At 40.0% G+C, this 16,006-nt stretch overlaps 1 protein-coding gene across 2 annotated transcripts in view; it reads right to left on the reverse strand.

The window, feature by feature from the left end:
* ITIH5 (inter-alpha-trypsin inhibitor heavy chain 5) overlaps nucleotides 1-16,006 on the reverse strand; it is a 101,552-nt gene that overhangs the window by 65,020 nt on the left and 20,526 nt on the right. For both annotated transcript variants that reach the window (XM_050804604.1, XM_050804605.1), the window contains 3 exons: nucleotides 11,433-11,596; nucleotides 10,297-10,398; nucleotides 6,774-7,024 (listed from right to left, as the gene is read on the reverse strand). In XM_050804604.1, coding sequence (XP_050660561.1) covers nucleotides 6,774-7,024; nucleotides 10,297-10,398; nucleotides 11,433-11,596 — 517 coding nt within the window. The remainder of the gene's footprint in view (nucleotides 1-6,773; nucleotides 7,025-10,296; nucleotides 10,399-11,432; nucleotides 11,597-16,006) is intronic.

Here is a 16,006-nt window from a genome sequence, read left to right on the forward strand (position 1 = left end):
TTTCATGGTTTATTCTTTCTATTCCTTGCATTTAAAAAAAAAAACAGTTTTATGGAAGTTTAATTTACACACCATAACATGTACTTATTTTAAGTGTACAGTTTACAGTGTACCTGGCATAGGTGCTCAGCACGTGTTTGTTGAAGGAACTGAGGGGGAATAGCTGTTGGTGGTGACAGTGCTACCAGGTTTTCTGCATTTTCTTGACTTACGTTGGTAAATTTTGCCAGATCTCGGGTCTTGCTAGATCTCTTGCTCATTTTAACTTTTTGAGGAACCTTCAAATGTTTTCCTGCTCCATTTTACATTCCTACCAGCAATGTACAAGGATCCTAATTTTTCCACATCTTCCCTAACGCTTGTCACTTTCCTTTGTTTGTTTCATTATAGCCATCCTATAATGTGTGTGAAGTGGTTTTGGTTTGCATTTTCCTAATGACTAATTGTGTTGAGTACCTTTTCTGATGGTTTTTGGCCATTCATATGTCTTCTTTGGAAGGACGTCTGTTCAAGCCCTTTGCTCATATTTTAATTGGGTTGTTTATCCTTTTGTGGTTGAGTTGTAAGGATTCTTTGTATATTCTGGACACTAGACTTCTATCAAATAAATGATTTGCAAATATTTTCTCCTATTCTGTAGATTGTCTTTTTAGAATGTATTTTTTTAAGAGCATAACCTGATAGTTTATCTCTTTCTTTCATGTCCTTAAGTGGCAGACACTTCTCGGTGACGAACCAGATGGCAGGAGAACATGAAAACAGTTACAAAGGTCTCCCCATTCCCAGAGTTAAGATTTCCTTTTAATGTTAGGTTAGCGCAAAGTCTCGTAAATCCCTCAGTTTTGACAGACATGAGGAATTGAGGTTACCCAGGAACCCCAGGTGACAGCTTGGAAACGGGGTCAAGCAGCCCAGAGGGGAAAAAAAGAGTTTAGAAAACAAAGGGCTAGGAACTAAAGCAGAATATGGCTAGAAAACAGGACATCACAGTCTAGATCCCAAACTTTATTACCCGTTGCAATCACAAGGGGATCTTTTTAATAAAAATACTGACACCTAGTTTCCATCCGCAGCTATTTGATTTCATTGGCATGGGTGAGACTTGAGCAATAGATTTATAAAAGCTCCCTGTGGATTCTAACGGGCGGCAAAGTTTGGGAACCACTGAGATTGGCAATGGAGTCGTCAAACCACAGGGATGAAGGCTGATGCTAAGCCAGACTTGGAGCCTCTTCTCTCAACGTGGGGTGGGGGTTGGAGCGGGAGGACTGCAGGAGGGGCAAGTCCCACAAGTCCAAGAAGTGAGAGAGGGAATCGAGTACATTTGAGAAGCTCTTTTTTGACACCCAAATGTCCTAAACGATCATGCTTTTCTCCGAAAGAAGATGAGATACCTAATTTGATGAGCTTAAGACTGTATTACAAAGATTGCATCGGTCCATTGAGCTTGCCTGTTGGGATTTCTCCATCTCAGGTCTCCATGTGGAAGAGGAGAAGCAGGAGATGGGAAGAGGTTGTTTCAACCAACCACATAATTCTATGTTGGCCTGTATCTGAGAGTGAAAACTTGTCAGTGGAAAGAGGAACAAAATACATTTTAACAAGGATCCAAAGTCAGAGTAATCTGAGGGCCCCGTGAAATTGAGAAACAACCTTGTTTAATTTTTTTTTTTTTTTTTTTTTTTTTTTTTTTTTTTTTTTTGAGACCAAGTCTGACTCTGTCGCCCAGGCTGGAGTGCAATGGCACAATCTCAGCTCACTGCAGCCTCTGCCTCCCTGGTTCAAGCAATTCTCCTGCCTCAGCCTTCCAAGTGCCTGGGATTACAGGCATATGCCACCATGCCTAATTTTTGTATTTTTGGTTTTTTTTGTTTGTTTGTTTGTTTGTTTTTTAGTAGAAATAGGGTTTCGCCATGTTGGCCAGGCTGGTCTCGAACTCCTGACCTCAGGTGATCCACCCGCCTTGGCCTTCCAAAATGCTGGGATTACAGGCATGAGCCACTGCACCCGGCCCAATCTTGTTTAATTTAAAAGTTGCTTCTGTAGGTCAAAATTTTGACATAGTTAATATTCCTAAGGTCTGCTGGAAAATCCAAGGGAATAGATCTCAACTTTTACTGAGCATCTGAATTATCTGCGGTGATTTTTAAAATATAGCTGAAGTCTACAGGGATGGAGAGTGGATCAGTGGTTGTCTGGGGCTGGGGTAGGAACAGGATGTGACTGCAAATGGGTACAAGGATTCTTTTGGGGTGGTAGAAGTGTTCTAAAATTGGACTATGAGAATGGTTGTACAACTCTGCCAATGTCCTAAAAATCACTAAATTTTACACTTAACATGAGCAAATGTTATGGTGTGTAAATTAAACTTCCCTAAAACTTTTTAAAAAGCAAGGAATAGAAAGAATAAACCATGAAAAATCATACGACCACCCCTGTCAAGTGGCAGAAAAAATAGTCAGCATTATTCTTAACTTTACAAATAACTAAAAATTTTTAATCACTCATAGATTTTTAAGTGTTTAATATACATTTATAGAATATCACACCCAAAAGTACAGCTCCCTAGCCCCACCCTAATAAATTCAAAATCACTTCTCTAGGCCAGGGTAGGACTTGTCTAGAATAGGTTGCCTGGAATTCTTTCTAAACCCCTCTAGGTTACTAGAGAGTATAGTCAGGATTGAGAGTCATTGATGTAAAACCACAACGATAATAAAATAAGGAAGGTATCCTTTTTATCACTTGATTTATCTTATTTTATTTTACTCCTAGTCATTGGGGATCTTGTCATAAATGAAAATTTTCTGCCAAAAAAAAGAATCATGGCAAGGGTAGTAATTTAGGTGCCATAAGTGAGACAGTAGGAAATTTACGAGTTTAACAAAGAGAGTAGAGTAACCAGCCTTAAAACAATCACACAGTGGGAATATCTGTCTCGGAATATCAGTCAGAATATATCTTCAGAAATCACATATCCCAGGCATGTTACAGGAAAGCGTTCATTTCAAATACTCTGTTCCACTGAGCTCGTAAAGCATGAGAATATTGCAGAGGATAAGAACTGGGGAAGTGGAGAACGGAGAGAGAGAGGGAGAGGGGGTCTTGTATTTCACTGTATACCAAGTTGTAATGCTTAAGATTGTGAACCACGTACCTGTGTTAATTATTTTAATAAACAGAAATTATAATGTTTCATCTTCCAAAATACATCTCACAGGACTGCTTTTTACACTGGGAAAGATCCCATTAATTTATAATTCAACTGATGTGGGTTCAATCCTGATACACCAGAAAGTAAATTGAGGCAAAGGTGGATTATATTGCTCTTAGTCTTTCTTTTTATTTTTATACTTAGGGAGAGAGTTGGAATTTGAACTCCACCCACAGTAATGTACAGTTTATTTAACAAGGAGGTAGATAGTGCAGTGGTTAAGGGTGTAACTTGGAATAAAATAGACCTATGCTTAAGTTCTATTTCTATCCATAATTAAATATGAGACCTTGTCCATATTACTGAACCTCTGTTTCCATAAGTAAGTAAGGTTTCTTAACTTCTTCATAATTCAAATGGGGATTGAAAAATACAAGCTAAGAGGGTTGTTAGAAAAATTGCATGAGATAATACACTCTGCAAGTACTTAGTCTAGTATCTAGCACACGGTAGTAATCCTTATCTAGAATCGCATCTTTAAAGATGAAAATGGGTCCATGGTGAGAGATTTACTTAGACAAATTCCAGAAGTTAGGTTTCTTAACACAGCCAGATCTGTCAGTGGAATGTACTGGCTTGGACCTCATTCGCACAATCATAGTTCTGGTACAAGCCCAGTTCCAGTTTGATCTCTAGCCTGGATTTCTTCTGGAAACACGCAGCGATGTCCAGACAAAATCACAACATCCTGTGCTTCAAGCTGCTAAGGCTGCCATTTTGCAGGAATAATAACCGCTGAGCTCTGAAAGACGGGAGTGGGGAGCAGCAAAAAGGGAATCTGTCCACTGCACCTGGCTCTGGGACGTGTTTGTAAAAGCTTCATGTTCTGGACGGCAAAGTATCTGCTTTGGTACAAGGAGCTAGGAAAACAATTTCCTTAAAAACAAACAGATCCCAAGAGATCAACCGTTTGGAAAAATTCCTCTGAGATACTAACAGGCTCTGAATATAAACAGTAAGCAACTTTTTTAGCTAACAGTCATAATTCATACTGCCTCCAAACAAAACACATACACACCCCACAACACGTACACATCTCTGAAGAGTCATTATGATTCTGAAAATCGGGCAAAACACATTTCATTACTGCAACAGGACTCCCCTCTGAACCTTCTACTGACACAGCTACTGAATGTGTTCTCATTTCAGACACACTTAACAGAGACTCTACCCTCCTTACCAGATCCTGACAACTTTGCCCCCTGAGAAAATACTTCTTTCCCACAGTTGCACATGAGAAAATTTTCTTCCGAGGTATTGTTAGAGAGAAATGAAATTTTAAAACATTCTTAGTCATTTGTGTTTGCTTTTCTTTTTATTTATTTATTTTCTCACAGAGACGACGTCTTACTATGTAGCCCAGGCTGGTCTCGAACTCCTGAGCTCCAGGGATCTTCCCACCTTGGCCTCCCAAAGTTCTGGGATTACAGGTGTTAGCCACTATCCCTGGCCTGCTTTTCTTCTGCGGTTCAAAGACACTCAATTAACTACCTACCTAACATTGTGTTAAGTGCTAAGGAGATGCAGGTTAATCAGACACAGTGCTTTCAAAGGCCCTGATGATCTTATTACAGAGATAAGTTTTGCACAGAAAAAAAGTCAATATAATGTGATAACTAGTAATAATAATGTTTAAGCTCTCATTCTGTGGCCAGCCCTTTACATACGTGAGCACTTCACAATGACCCATGAACTAGTTATTGCCCCCGTTTCCCAGATGTGCAAGCTAAGTCTTACAGCCTTGCGTTTTTTACAAGGTTACAATTAACAACTGAACTAAAATCCATTAACCATATAACTACCACCTGCATGACCTAAGAATGGTGTATTGGATCTCACGCCATTTCTAAATGCCAGGTACCTTGACAATATTTTCGCTTTTTCTAGATACCAGCTAGATCTGGATTAAGAATGTCAAGCTCATTGTTTGGAGTCAACACATAACAAAAGACTTGAGTCCAACACATAACAAAGGACCTGGGTCTCTCGCAGAGCCAGGAAACCCTCAGTCTGTGAGAGCGAACCGCCTCTCACAAAGTCATTAACTCAACTGCATGCTGGGGGAGGAAGCGTATTTTCCACACTGTTTGCCCTTCCACAGACCAGCTCTAGGCCTTGGCTATTTTTGTATTATGTTAAATACCAACATTCTCTGATTCCACTTGTCGAGGCATCTCTCTCTCTTCTAATGCCGATCTCATCCCTAAATATCCTGGTCCAAGAAGCCTTCCTGGGTCACTCTATGATTGTGCAGCTGCAGGCACTGAATACAGATTCCGACATTCTCTGCTCGTCATTTACCATTTCTCCACCCTCAATATCACAATTCTCTGATATCTTGAAATTCTAATCCTGGTGCAACTTTTGAACATTCTCCTATCTCATCCAATTCAACACTCACCAGGCTTACTGGTATATTAAGTATACAGCCCAACACAAGGAAATATTTAACATATACTATTAGTTGAAATTCATATAGTAACTAAAGTCGCTCTTTTAGACTTTGTGAAAACCAGAAAGTCCCCTCCCAAAAAAAGGGAAAAAAAATACGGTGATTAAAACTAGATTACACTGTAATTTTTCATTTCAATAAATGAAGAGCTATTTTAAAAATCAGAATTTGAGAAAATTTAAAAATCAGAATGATTCTGCTAATGAATCAGGTTGCCTGTATCTTACATCTATACTAAGCATTTTTCATTATTTAAATTTAGAAAGAATATAACATATTGCTGAACGTTAAAAAACAGATTTTTCTCATACCCCTGATACAAAATGATTATTTTCTATAACTTTCTAGTATTTTATCAGCTTCATATTTAACATTATAGTACATATACAATTTGCCTTTTCTTCTCTGCCACATGCTGAATTGTCTTATAATAGTAATTTACTAATCTCTTCCATAGAATTGAATCTTTAGGCTGATGGAATGTTTTTGCTACCACAAACATTATCAAACGAGCTTGTGCATATGACATTCCCAATATGTTAGATGTTTTACCTAAGATAGATTTCCAGAAGTGGTATTACTGCGTCAATAACTCATACATTTTTAATAGAGCATGGCTTTAATAAAAAATATGGGCCGGGTGCAGTGGCTGACACCTGTAATCTCAGCACGTTGGGAGGCCCAGACGGGTGGATCACGAGGTCAGGGGTTCGAGACCAGCCTGACCAACATGTTGAAACCCCGTCTCAACTAAAAATACAAAATTAGCCAGGCGTGGTTGCGCATGCCTGTAATCCCAGCTACTCGGGAGGCTGAGGCAGCAGAATCGCTTGAACCCGGGAGGCGGAGGTTGCAAGGAGTCGAGATCTCGCCACTGCACTCCAGCCTGAGCGACAGAGAGACTTCGTCTCAAAAAAAAAAAAAAAAAAAAAAAAAAAAAAAGTACCAGGTGCTGTCTTAGCTTCATTGCTATCATTCCAATTTCTACAAAAATGCAAAGGCTTCGCTGAAAGGAAGGGGTGCCATCTCTGGTAGATTTCTCCGAAGCCAAGTACCAGCTGGGCGTTTTCACCACTGATCTGCGTGAACCCAGCACGCAGGACTCACCTTCCCCGCGCCCGCTGCCCCTCTGCCTGCTGTTGTGAAGCGGCAGCACCTCCAGGGATGCGATGCCCGCGCTCTCCAGGATATTCACGTCCACGCTCAGCCTCCCGGACAGCTGCTGGGGCCGCACGCTGATGCTGTGCTCGTACTTGCCCAGGCGCCTCTGCAGAAGCTCCTCGTAACTCAGGAAGAACGCGGCTTTGTCCTTGCTGGGAATCACTGCAGAAGCTCTGAATATTTCAGTCCCCTTCTCTCTGCCAGGAAAAAGGAAAAGGACCCCAGGGAGGTTCAGAAGAGGATAGAGCCGGGTTCCCTCAGTCCCCACAGGGCACCAGTCATACCCTCCCAACCAGCCTGCCAGGGAGACCCGTGGGTGTGAGTGTGGGTCCTGAGAAGGGAAAAATAAAAATTAATATTAGAAGAAGTGAAACCCCGTGCTAGAGGTAGGTCACCAAGGGTCAAAGAATACCGACCAGGAGAGGATTCTAAGAATACTGTCCTACCTCTCCCTGAGACAGACCCAAGGGAGCAATGGGAAAAGACGTGGAGTGGGTGAACTGCTTGAAGAGAGAGCTTTGGAGTGAAGCTGTAAATTGTGCTCTCCCTTTACAAGGATGGCCAATGAATCTTGGCATTTTACATAACTTTAAAATAGCTGACATACTAGGTTTTCACATCTTGGTAAAGTTTGGTGGATATGTTTAGCAGGAAAGGTAGGGAATAAAGGACTCCAAAGGTGATAAAAACACACTCCAGATGCTTTCAGTACTTGGAGTGAGGGCTCTCTTATTCAAAATGGTAGACTGATCACCAGAGGAATAAGTGGGAGTGGCAACCGTTAGTAGGTGAGACATTTCAAGAAGTTTCCAGAAGGCTTAGGATATTCAGTAGAGCAAGAATTTTATAGCTCAGAACATGCAGCGAAGGGGTGCAGCAAAGAGAACCCAGCTCTGTGTTAGAATCTGAGAGAGAGTGAAGGCTCTGAATTCAGGACACCACAAGATGGAAGGGAGAAGAGGGACCCAGTATAGAGAGGGTAATTCCAAGTCCAATGTGAATGAATGACTAAGCTGATAGGCTTTCTATACTCCTCCTTCCCAGAACTGGAAAGAGACACAAGTATTGAAATGGAAAAGTTCGAGCACTGAGCAGGATGAATGAAAAGAGACTGACACTGAAACCCACCGTTGTAAAACTTCAGAACATCACATAGAGAAAACATAAAAGGGATGTTATCTGATCCCATTAGATGTATCATCAATAATACTGGATGTTATAAGACATTGGAACAATGCCTCAGAGTTCGAAAGGAAAGGTATTTTGACCTCAAAGTCATACACAGCCAAAATATTAAATCAAGGTCTCATAAAGTTTACTTCTCATGCACCCATTCTGAGAAAGTTACTTCAGAATGTAACTTCTGCAAAGTAAAGGTGAGAGTCAAAAAAGAAGAAAATGTGGAATACATGAAATAAAAAAACCAACCCAGAAGAAAATGAAAAGAGATACCGGGGTAAAAGTTCTGCATCAAGGCTGAAAAGCAATGAAAGTATTTCATGGATACAAAGACATCCGTGTTTTAACAGCTCTGAAAATCAGAACATCTCCCAATCAGTGATGTCTTTCAACTGCTGTTGGCCAGATGTCAAGGGTGATAAGGATGTCACTGCTTGCAGAAACTTGGTCATAGCTGTTCATTTTGTTATGATTTGAAATGAGTTTTGTGTGTTGCTAGATGTTATATCATTTTATATCATAAGAAAAAACAAAAGCAATTCGAAACTCCAGGAAAAACAGAAACATATGTCATGATTCAACTAAACTAATCTGTAGCGTGACTCTGAACAATTGTGATAAAGACCACTTGGGATAAATCTACAGTCTAACAGAGTGAGGTTTGAATAACTTGCCACAGCAAGGGAGACCACATACCAGAGGCACCATGAGGTGACTCATCAAAGGAAGAGACAGGACTATTACAGAATTAGGGGAAGGATGGAGTATAGGTTAAATTTAAATAGAGCAGGGTTTGGACAGTCTCAAAGCAAAGGCTGTGTGTAAAACCATCATTTCAGCCTGGACTGACAAGCAGACTAAAGATTCACTGTGTCCTTAGAAACTATGACATTAAGATAAACGTGGAATTTTGTGCCTGAAAATCCCTTATCTGAAGCTCTGGACCTTGGTTGTTTTTCTGTATCAAAGTGAACCCATGGCTCATGTCTTCCAGACAAGAGTGAGGCATTCCCTTGTCACTAATAAAATTTCCAACAGCAAAGTTTTTGGCAGTCTATAATTTTAGAGAACTAAATTTCTCAAAATGGTGTCTTTTTACTCATGAGGAAAACCAGGTTACCGGGTTCACACCATTTTATCTAGATACAAAGATCATTTTTCTGCCAAGGGGATGAAGGCCTACACATTGGGCTAGTGGAGAGGAAAAAATAATCTTAGTGTACTAGGTGGCTCTGCATGCAGTTCATGTTATTTCTATAGTCATTAAAAAGCAATTGCTATGTATTGGTTTCAATGTTTAGATTCAATTTATAGACAAAAGAAAGAATAAAAGTATTACAAGTCAGAATCAAGATGCTAATAACTCAAACAATGATTAGGTAACATTATGAAATGAGAAAGGAGAGAGACAGTGGAGGTTAAGAGAGGGAATATCATCATTTAAGATAGTAGGGATAGTCCAAGATAGTCTAAACACTGTTGGATTGATGGAAGAAGAAATAAAATAATAATATAAAAATCTGAATGCAGAGTAAAAGTAGGAATATTGTTAATTTGCCATATACCATTTATTTATAGCAAAGAGTCAACAGATAATGTCTTATTTTTATCAAAAAAAATGTTTGAAGTATGACTATCATAATATTTAGAGTTTGGGAGGTAACTACACACACACAAAATAACTATGTACAGGCCAGGCATAGTGGCTCACACCTGTAATCCCAGTACTTTGAGAGGCTAACGTGGGAGAACTGCTTGAGCCCAGAAGTTCAAGATCAGCCTGGGCAATATAGCAAGACCCCATCTCTACAAAATAAATAAATAAATAAATAAATAAATAAATAAATAAATAAAAAAAAATTACCTGCATGTGGTGGTGCACACCTGTAATCCCAGCCACTTGGGAGGCTGAGGTGGGAGAATCACTTGAGCCCAGGAGGTTGAGATTGCAGTGAGCCATGATTGTACTACTGCACTCCAGCCTGGGCAACAGAGTGAGAACTCATTCAAAAAAAAAAAAAAAGGAAAACTACAAACTACATATAGAAATATTAGAAAGGGATATGTGTAGGAAGTGAGAATGAGGGATAGGTAAGGTAAAATTCTCCTTTTTATTACAAACACTTATCGACTATGTTATTCACCAGATATATTTATTATTTTGATAAAAAATAAAAAGAAAGAAAAATACTTGGAGGAAAGTAAGACAACAAGAGGAGTAGGCAAAGGCATAGAAAACCTGACACTTTGCTAAAATGGGTTTTTAATTCCTTGATTAACCAATACTTACCCATTTTCTTCTGTGGTTTTATTCCTTTTCTCTTTTACCCTATCACCACTCTTCTTTGCTCTCTCTGTAATTTCGCCCTGATACACCTTGTCTCCAATAAGCCTGAAACACAAGAGACAGCTGTGCTACCAGCTTGCAGTTCCAAGACAAATTCAGACATGGATCTTATAACCATGACAACCCCAGGAAATATTTTTATTTGCCTCTTGGATGTGTAGAAAGAACGCATTCCAGACTAGGGCACTACCTTCGAATCATTCATTTTATTCTAGGGCGATTTTCAACAGGTCCAAATAGCAAGACCCAACCCATGGTGCCTCTGTGATTCTCTAGGAGAAAAATCACAAGATCTGCTCACACTTCCATGAAGACTCACCAACTATCATCTGACCTGGGCCAAAAATTAAACCCAACACCTACTCCGTTTTACATATCTTTACTTCTTGGCTCAGAGAAGGAGGAAAGATATCCAATCTAGCATATCAAAGGTTCTATGCTGCCTTGTCTTTCAGCCCTCAATTTCACCATGGAGGAGGAAGAGCCTCCTGAAAGCTCTTCCCAGATCTCCCTAACTGAGGAAGGCCCTCTCAGTCTGACCTGCCATCTTTATCATATTTGCAACTGTCTGAAATTCATCTCATTTATTCTTTGTTCATTTATCTATTGACTGTTTCTCCCCACTGGAATTTGTGCAGCAAAGTGACGCTGTCTTTCTCAGAGAAGTGCACCAGTTCCCATGAAAAGTACCTGGCCCATAATGGTCATTCATTTGTTGGAGGGGAGGAAGGAAAGAAAGAAAGAGGAAAAGAAAGAGGAAAGAAAGAAAGAAAAAAATTGAATAAAAAAGAGAAAATAGAAGGAAGGGAGAGAGAGAAGGAGGGAGGGATAGAAGAAGGAAGGAAGGAAGGAAAGAAGGGAGGGAGGAAGGGAGGGAGGGAAAAAGAGAAGAAGAAAAGGAATGAATGAATAAATGAACCAACCAATGAATTTGAGCAAAAGAATCGACCTTCTGATCCATATACCACCTACTGGAATATAAACCCTCCCAGTTACAAGGCTGTGGACCTCACATCATCTCAGGCTCAACCTGACCACCCCACACAGAAATCTTCGACCCTGACCAGCGTGTCACCTACATAGTGAAGTTGGTGATGAAAGCTGCAGCTGGAATCTGCATCTGGAACTCAATGTCCTGGTCCTCAGAAGCTCTGTTCAGCATTCTACAGGAAACAGTAGTGAAGGCATAACGGGAAATGATGGTAGACTTCACCGAGAATTCTGTCATCAAAGGTTTGGTTTTCTGTAGGAATGAAAACACCCAGTATTATCGGTGATGCATGAAAGCATTTTGGTGGTAGGGGAACGTCTTTTTTTCTACAAGGGAAGTAATTGTCAGTTTGGGAGCCTTTGGCATGTGATTCCTATCTCCTTTCTTCATCTTGTCCTGATTTCCCCATTTTTAACTCCCTTCCTTTGTAAAACAACCTTGATTGTTTTGCATAAACAATTAGTAACACATAAACAAATCTTTTAACCTAACTTTAACAAGTGAACACAGTGAAGATGTCCAATTTTGCAAAAAATACACATTCCTTAAATAGTTCAATCAATTATTGGAATTTTAGAAGTAAAGTATGTGCTGTATATAATACTCTTCTGTTTTCACTTTTACATCACATTTACAGGACTACTGAAATATTCCAAAAACCAGAACATGACTAACAAAAATCTCATATTTTAAAATTACTTTCAATGTCCACCTAGAGAAACAATACACCAGAGCTTCCCTATCTGTATTACAGGCACATTACTGTGAAATAGGAATCAATACTGAACTCAGAAGAGTATCTGGAGAATTGAGAACCCAGAAAAAGAAACGCCTAAGTCTGTGCTAGCTAAATTTATCCCGAAAGCCTCTGATAAGAGCAGTAACTAGAAGGTGCAAATGAAAAGCCTGTTAAAACTCTTCAGGGTTTTTTCTAGTCCTCACAACAGAGCTACATCTGGTGATAGCTGGTAGCAGAGGCCTGAAGAAGGAAGACAACATTTGTAAGGAAAGCCACAAGCCACTACTAACAGAGTGATTATCTAACTCCAGGAACTGGCCAAGCAATTGATAAGCATGTTATGGGCTGTGTCCTCCTAGAATGCACATGTTGAAGCCCTAACCCACTATGGGAGGTGGTGGGGTTGAGGGGAAGGCAGTATTTGGAGATGAGTGCCTTTGGGGGAAATTAGATTTAGATGAGGTAATGAAAGTGGGGTCTCTATGATGGGATTAATGCCCTTAAGAGAGGAGACATAAGAGAGCTCTCTCTGTCTCTCTCTCTCCATGTGCATACACCAAGAAAGACCATGTGGGCACACATTAAGAAGGCAGCCGTCTACAAGCCAGGACAAGAGCCCTCATCAAAAACCAAACCCTACAGAACCTGGGTCTTGGACTTCCAGCCTCTAGAACTGTGAGAAAATAAATGTATGTTGTTTAAGCCACATGGTCTATAGAATTTTGTTATGGAAGCCCGAGCAAGCTAAAACAAGACAATACCCCATGACGGTGTTGGAAGACATATGCATTAGGTGTTTTATTCCCATTTCATAGATGGAGGGAAGTCAAGCTTCATGAGGGCACATATTGGTCCATGCCAGCAAGTAATGGATGTGGAATTTGAACCCAATCCCACTTACTTCAAAGTCTGCACTGGCCACTCTTATGCGAGACTGTCTGGCTGCCCTCTGCAGACATGTCCTACTCATCATTGTGTGCTCAACCCCTATCCTGGTCCTGGGCACACAATGGCTCTCAGAACATGTTGAATGCAACTGGCTTACTCTGATAAGATTCTACTCTCTCCTTCAGGAACTGTGACCTAACTGGGCAAAGTTTATTTCAACCCTCATGTGCTTTATTAATTTATTTACAGTCCTAGGCCTGTTTGCAAAACAGATATAAGGTTGTGACCTATTGCTATCAAAGACATATTCCTGCTGTGACATACAAAGGTCATCATAAACCTTGCTTCAGAAAGGTTACTACAGAGGGTTATTCTATTTAAACAAATACGTACTCAAAATGTTTGTGTCAAATCATGATCTGCATGCAAACCACCAAAACCTTGAGAGATATTTTCTATGATGTATTAGAGAAGTGGCTATAAATATCAAACACACTGACTGGGCGCAGTTGCTCACACCTGTAGTCCCAGCACTTTGGGAGGCCAAGCACTTTGATGTGCCAAGGTGGACAGATCACCTGAGTTCAGGAGTTCAAGACCAGTCTGGCCAAAATGGTGAAACCACATCTTTACTAAAAATACAAAAATTAGCTGCATGTGGTGGTGCATGACTGTAGTCCCAGCTACACAGGTGGCTGAGGCAGGAGAATTGCTTGAAGCAGGGAGGCAAAGGTTGCAGTGAGCCAAGATTGTGCCACTGCACTACAGCCTGGATGACAGAGCAAGACCCTGTCACAGGAAAAAAATATATATATATGTACATATATATGTGTGTATATATACATATTATATATACATAATATATATATACACACACTTTTATATATATTTTTTATATATATATATATCAAGCACACCTGAGGATGGACTCGAACACCCACAAGACAGGGAGCTGCAAGGGTCGGAGCCAAGCACATGAGCAAGGGGAGAGAATGGGCAAGCACTCCATGCAAAGGTGTCAGGGCCGTTCATCTTCGTGGCAGATTGTGCAAGAACTTCCAGTCTTGGTAACTCAAAAAAGCCAAAGACAAATGGAACAGCTTAAGGAAAATGTTAGGGGGATGTGCATCTTTCTTAAAGAGATACAAGGGATAAACATTTACAGTTCATTTAAGTAATGATTAAGTTTAAAAAAAATCTGAGCATAGTTGAAAGATTTTTGCCTAAAAGAGGAAAAGAAACCTTCCAGTTTAGTTTGAGAAGGAATTATTTCAAAGTAGCGCTTCTCGAAAGTGTGGTCCTCGGACCAGCAGCATCACCATCACCTGGAAACTTGCTAGAGATTCTCAGACTCCATCCAAATCCACAGAATCTGAAACTCAGAGGGTGGGCCCGGCAAGCTGTGGCTTAACAAGCCCTTCAGGTCATTCTAATGCCTGATCAAGTTTGAGAATGACTCTTTTAAGTAATTGAACTTTAAAATATATATTTCTTCATCTGCAAGTGAAGAGGGCTTGAATAAATCACCAAAATTACATCCACATCTGTGATCCACAGATTTAAGGCAAAGCTAAAACTGAGGAATAAAACCTTCGGGTTTAGGAAATCATGTCTGAATTGAGAAGGTGGACTATATGGTATCATTTTATGGAAATCTAGTCTCTTCAGGACAAAATCTGTCTCTCTCCTCCAAAGCGATTAGGATTAAAAAAGAGACTCCAGCATGTAGCTTTACCAAATGTTTCTGTTAAATGATCTCATTAAAAACATTTCTTACATTTCAGTAAAGGCAATGAGGATCAGGCTGGGGATGGTAATGATAATGATCTTAACAACATGACAACCTGTAGGGGTATTTTTTAAAGTTAAAATTTGTATCTCATTATCTTTCAAAAAAAAGAACCCCAAGGTTAATAAGACCATGAATTGAGATGAAGTGTTTACTTTGATCTGTGTTATTTCTGGAAAGAGTTTTTCTTTCTAAATTATCCATGATTAAATATATTCTTTTATCTCCAAATCTGAGCTGGTGTATAAGAAATGCCCCATGGCTGTGATCTTGTGATTTTGCAAAGCATGTAAAATACCATTGCACACAGCTCTGATTTCTATAGATGCATTGGAAAGTAAATAGGAATCAATGCATTATAAAAAAAAAAATCCTATGAACTCGGTATATTCTAGCTTTATCATTCTCTGCTTTATTTAAAATTTAAACTAGTGTTTTAAAAATTATCTAGTAACATATGCACATGGTAAAAACTTCTAATTATGCTGAATATAAAATGAAAATAGCAGTCTCCCTCCCACCCCAGATTCACAGTTCCATTTCTCAGAGACAATGTTTGACAACTTTTGTATATCCTTCTATAAATATATACTGTACTAATTTGCTTAATCTCACCTAGTGATATAGTTAGTTCATCTTTCCTTTTCTGTGTTTTAGCTATCTCATGCTGCTTAACAAGTCACTCTAAAACTCAGTGGTTTAAAACAGCAGCAATCCTTGTGTTTTCTCTCAGGGTTTCTGTGGGTCACGAATTCCAGAAGGGCTTGGCTGGGAGGTCTGGCTTCTCTACAAAGGGTGGCTGAAGCTGGAATTGTGAGTTGCTGAGGCAGCCAAGGCTGGCATCTCTCCATCTCATGCTGTCCCTCAATCTCCTCTATATAGTCCTTCCAAATGGGCGAGTGTAGATGAACTCACAGCATGGGCCACTGCACATGAGTCAGGCTGGTCACCTGGTAGCCACAGGCTCTACTGGTCACCTGGTAGCTTTCTCAACAGCAAGGTGGAAGCTAGATGCCCTGTCACACACTGACCTCAAAAATCACAATGCATTACTTCTATCATACTCTACTGGTCAAAGCAGGCACAAAGGCACACTCAGTTTCAAAGGCGGAGGGCACAGGCCCCCATCTCCACGGGAGGAATGGCACATCCAAGTTGCCATCTTTGGAAAATGCAATCTGCCACTGAACAAAAAATATCTACCTCCTTCCTTTTTAAAAATAGCTGCATAGTATTACATTTTGTG

The sequence above is a fragment of the Macaca thibetana genome, chromosome 9 (assembly GCF_024542745.1).
Source record: "Macaca thibetana thibetana isolate TM-01 chromosome 9, ASM2454274v1, whole genome shotgun sequence".
Classification (NCBI taxonomy): Eukaryota; Metazoa; Chordata; class Mammalia; order Primates; family Cercopithecidae; genus Macaca; species Macaca thibetana.